The following is a 5,012-nucleotide window of genomic DNA, read 5'->3' on the forward strand; positions in this document are numbered from 1 at the left end:
AGGGGATGCAGGAATGCAGGGGATGCAGGAGGGCAGGGGATGCAGGATGTGTGCGCGTGGGATGGACCCTGTGTGTGCAGGGCCCGTGGGGCTGCAGGCTGCCTCAGGCAGGGTGTGCGTGCACGGGGAGCGTCGGGGAGCAGGACATTCCTCACACACATGAGTGTGCAAGGGTGCACTCGTGTGGGTGTGTAGTGTGTGTGAGCTCCTGCTCTTTACAGGGAGCACAGCACCAGTGAGTCTGCTCATCTTCTCCCTGGGGCTCATACCCTGAGCGTGGCACAGAGCCCCTGGTCACTTGGCCTCCTGTTTGGTGCCGGTGATGCTGTGCCCAGTGGTGCTGTGCAGAGCTCAGCACCTGGCATGGGGCCCCACTCACTCCCGTTCCTGAATCCTGTGTGACTTGAGCAGCACACGTGGGAGCTGCTGTGGGTGAGGAGGGAGGGGAGACAGAGAGGAAGCAGTAAAGCTGTGGGCCCCAGGTGGAGCAGGGTGCATTTGCAGCCCTCAGCTGTGCTGGTTGCCTTGCAGCCTGCCTCTCTGCACGCTCTCACACCATGCACACGCTGTCCACGCGGTGTGCACAGTCCTGCCCTCACACTCACCCTTGCTCTGAGCACAGCCATGAGTGTCCCCTCGCTGTGAGCGCACACGTGTCCCAGTCCCGTGTCTAGTGCAGGTGTAGCCTCTGTTCCCTGTGTACATGTGCAGACTCTAGCCTTGCTCCTCTCCCCATCTTAATGTGCTTTCCAGCCACCATTGCTCAGCACACTGTGTCTGCTGTTTGTGGAACCGGCACCACAAAGCCTTTGTACCTGTTGTGCCGTGTCAGCCTCGTGACCAGCCGCTACTGCTCTGAGCCCAGACCACACAAATTCGGTGTCCTGTGCCCCATTCCTCTCACCGCACCATTGGCATCCCAGATTCCCCGCTCCTTTGTGCCGGGAATGTGCCCATCTCCCCTGGCTTCCAATACCCTGGAAGCTTCTGCGCTCACCTCCCGAATGCTCTGTACGTTCCCCCGGCTGCATCTGGTGCAGCCCCGGCTCTCTGTGCACGCCCCATGCCCACGCTCACCCCGTCCGTCCTGCCGGCACACGCTGTCCCTCGCAGCAGGTCACCGCTGCCAGCGCATGGTCGTTCCCTCGCTGCCTTGCCCTCGGTGTGCTCACAGCCTCTGGAATGTCCCGTAGCTGTCCCGTGGCCGTGCTCCCACTGCACGCGGCGCTGGCGGCCGCTCGGCCCCGCCGTCCTGTGCCTCGTGCTGTGCCACCACCACCCATCCTGCTGGCTGCGCGCCGCCGCCTCTGGACTCGCCGCCGGCTCATGTTCACGCTCTCTGGAGCCCCGTGCTCGCTCACTGGGGTGGGCACGCGCTTGGGGGGGAGAGGGCGGCTTGCTGCGCGGCTTGCGCTTGTTCGCTGTGGGCTCCATCGTGCGTGTAGGGCTCTCACGTGCTCGCTCATCCCGGGCTCACGCTTGCTCTGCGCCGCGGGCTCACCTGTGCTCGGCAGCGCGCGCTCACTCGCCGCGGGGCTGGGGCTCACCTCACCTGCTTGCTCGTGTGCTGGTGCACATCCATGGCTCACGTTGACGTCTTCACCCATCTGGTCGTGGCAGCAGCAGCAGCTCCTGACACCTCCCACAGCGGGACAGGACCAGGCAGGGCGGGAAGGGAAGCGAAGGAAAGGGCAGGCTGTTTTCTGCCATTAGCTTTACCCAGGCAGGCAGCACAGGTGTAGCCAGCAGCCTTCATCCTCGTGGGGTCCCCAGGTGGGCACAGGCCTTTCTGAGGTACAGTGCTCAGCCCGGCTCTGGGAGCCGCTGCAGCCCCGGTCCCGAGCTACGTTTGCTCCTTTGCTCCTCTTTTCCTCTCCTCCTTCTCCTTTCCTCCCCCTCCTCCCTGTTTTCCTCCTCTTCTTCCTTCTCCTCTCCTCTTCTACTCTTCTCCTTCTCTCCTTCTACTTTCCTTCTCCTCTCTCCTGCTCTAGCTCCTCTCCTGCTCCCCTCCCACTCCCCAGTGGATCGCATTCCCCCCTGGGGGGTCTGCGTGCCCCAGAGCTCCAGGTGGAGACAAACTCTGCGCCCACCCGCGCCTCGAGGCGCCCGCCCACTCCTGACCCCAGCCCCGACTGCTGCTGCCGCCGGCGCCCACTCCGTGGCCTGTCCGTGCTGTCCACTGGCACCCATCACTGACAGACTCGTGTCCGTGTTCTGAGTATAACTTGCCAAACTCTTTATTCTTTCGATATTTGCAGATATGTGCCACTGTTTCCAACTTTTCATCAACAAAAAGGCCTTTCCAACTCCTTCCAAATTAGAAGATCCAGGTGGTTACACATGGCACCTCTGTACAAATTCTCTCACTTTTCATTGCCTCTCCAGGGCCGGATAAGGGATGGGCACTGGGATTGATCTAAGATTAGAGGCTCGCCCGCCCTCCAGCCAGCATGGGTCCCCCCCTCGGAGACACGCAGGAGCCTTTTAAATCCCCCCAATGTAAAGTCTAGGAAGCGCTGAGACGGCCTGCGCCTGCACTTTAAGCTGGGACATTTCTGGGCCTGCTGGATGCTGTCTAGGCACTGCCCTTTCTCGGGGATGCCAGGCGGACGACCCTCCTGGGACGGGAAGACCTGCAGACGCACCGGGACCGGGCGACAGCCGCGCATGGAGCTGGATGGGCCAAAAGACGCTTTGCTGCTGCCTGCGGGAGCCGCCGCAGCGCCTGCCGCTAGCGCTCCGCTCCTTCTTCCCTCCTGCACCTCTGCAGCCTGCATGGACTCCTGCTCCTCCTCCTCTTCTCCTCGCAGCCAAGCAGCCATCTGTGTCTCTTTAGTTTTCTTCTCTTTCGATCTCTTTGTTTGGTTCTGGGCCCATAATCTGGTGAATCGGTGTCCCAGGCGCGCGGGGCTCGTGTCCCTTTCTGATCCAAAGCACACGGGGCCCTCCTGGACTGAGGGGGTGTGTAGGACGCTCCAGAGAGACGCTGCCGCTGCCTCCTGCCATTGTTGTGATTCTGAATGTATTGGTTGTGCTCCATGCCATGTATGACTTGGTATTTCCCTCTGTCCTAAGCACTTTGAATGAGTTCTGCTCAACAGACTGTAAATTTCATATTGTATTTATCGGAGTTTGCTCTCCCTGCGGCCCTCGGGTGCTGGTGGGTCCCGCTCTCGCCGCTCTAGACGTGTGGTAGATATTTATTGTCCATGCTCTTTTGTAAGGGGCTGGTATCTTTGCCCGGTGACCTGTGCTACTTTGTATGGTGCAAGTGTGTTACCAGAATAAATCTGTTGGATTAGTAGAGGTGTGAGTTCCTTCACTGCCTGAGCCTCTCCTGCTTCCATCCATGCTCCACCTGCATCCCATGCCATTTCTGTCTGTCGCCATGGTCCTGTGTGCCCCACGGGAGGGGGGGCCCACATAGCCCCGCTCTGCCAGGAGGAGGACAGCTCTGCTTGCCGAGGGGGGAGAGGAGAGCTTGCTGGGGGGCTGGGCTGGAGTAACCCTGACCCTAACCCGAGTGGCCCTAGAGGGGCCGGGCGAGGGCCCGGCTGCGCTGTGCGCTGGGAGAGCTGGCCTGGGGGAGAGCAGGCTGCTCTGGAGCCTGCTGGGGACAGGGGACCGTGCGTTTGGGTCTGCTGTGCCCGGCTCTAACGCACCTGTGTCTCTTCTCTTCCAGTCTCGGAAGGGCGCGGACCCGGAGCGCGACAAGAAGGTGCCGGAGTGTAAAGCGGACAGTATTGGCAGCGGGCGGGCCATTCCCATGAAGCAGGTTCGGAGCTCCCCCTGGCCCCGCTGCGAGAGCAGGGGCTGGGGCCCGTGGGCTGGGGCAGCCCCGCTGGGGGCCGGCTGGTGCCCCCGTGCTCCGAGGGGCTGCACGCCCGCAGCTCCAGCAGCGAGCGAGGGGCTGGGGGTGCTGGTGTGGACCCTGTGCCCTGGCTGGGTGGGGGGCTCTGCTGGGGGCTGTGGCAGGGTGGTGCTAGGGGCTGCGGCAGCGGCTGCAGAGCGGTTCCAGCAGATGGCATCCATGCCCCACGCCCGCTGCAGCCCCCGCCCGCCGCAGCCTCTCTCTGCTCCTTCCCTGCTCCTCTCCCTTTCCTCTCCTCTCCTACTCCTGCTCCTAGCAGGACATGAAGGGGGGTCCCCTCTGCATGGGCTACTGTGAAAAGCTGTGAACACAGTGCCCACACTGTGAGCCGCTGGAACCCAAGGGAGGCACTGCTTCCTCCAGCATCAGTGCATTCTGCTCCTGCCTCTTGGCTTCCAGGGAAGCTTGAACTGTGTGGATCCAAGCCGGAGTGTTGTCTGCCCCTGTGTCAGTCACTGGCAAGCAGTGCCGGGTGATGTCCAAGCGAGCCAAGTGGTGAGGATTGCCTGGATGGTGTTTCCATCAGGATTTCCTTGCATTACCGCAGAGACTGATCTGGCAGTGCCTGCTTGTGCTCCTGCCTTGCACGTTGTGCCCCCGTTGTGGATCCATTTACCCTCTGCTGGGCCCTCTGTGCCCCGTGTGCCCCCCAACACTGCCGAGTTGCACAGGGCCAGTTGTGTCTCAGCATTGCAGGAGTGCTGGGACATGAGGCAGGAGAGTGGAGTCTACATCCCCACCAGGTTCTGGCTGTCTGGTACAATTCCATGCTGAGAATCCATAGGGCAGGACTCAGTGGGGCCAGGCTAGCTGAGGAGTGGAGTGGTGGGTCAGAAGAGAAAGACCCTGCTCACTGCTGGAGCTGCCAAAGCTCCTGCCCTTCCCTGCCCATGGACTAATCCTGGGGCAGGTTTGTGCAGGGCTGTTGGTGCCCGGGCAGGGGACTGTGCTGGAAGGAGGGTGGTGTTGGGAAGGCAGGTTGGGAGGGTCAGCTCTGGGGCAGAGGGAACAACGACAGGAGAAGCAATGGCAGGGTGGGGACTGTGGCATCTCACACATGGGGGCCCAAGTTTGGCACAGCCCCAGCAGGAAGAGGCAGCCCAGCTACGTGCTGGGCCATGCCCTGCTCTGCAGCACAGGG

At 62.0% G+C, this 5,012-nt stretch overlaps 1 protein-coding gene across 4 annotated transcripts in view; it reads left to right on the forward strand.

Annotated features, from left to right (window-relative positions):
- The window catches only part of AGAP3 (ArfGAP with GTPase domain, ankyrin repeat and PH domain 3), a 116,583-nt gene that overhangs the window by 62,002 nt on the left and 49,569 nt on the right, over positions 1 to 5,012 (forward strand). For 3 of the 4 annotated variants that reach the window (XM_015617822.1, XM_015617821.2, XM_033519879.1), the window contains exon 9: positions 3,683 to 3,775. In XM_015617822.1, coding sequence (XP_015473308.1) covers positions 3,683 to 3,775 — 93 coding nt within the window. Of the gene's footprint in view, positions 1 to 2,258; positions 2,380 to 3,682; positions 3,776 to 5,012 lie in introns of those variants that run through there. The other variant, XM_015617823.1, reaches the window with a different exon arrangement.

The sequence above is a fragment of the Parus major genome, chromosome 2 (genome assembly GCF_001522545.3).
Source record: "Parus major isolate Abel chromosome 2, Parus_major1.1, whole genome shotgun sequence".
NCBI lineage: Eukaryota > Metazoa > Chordata > Aves > Passeriformes > Paridae > Parus > Parus major.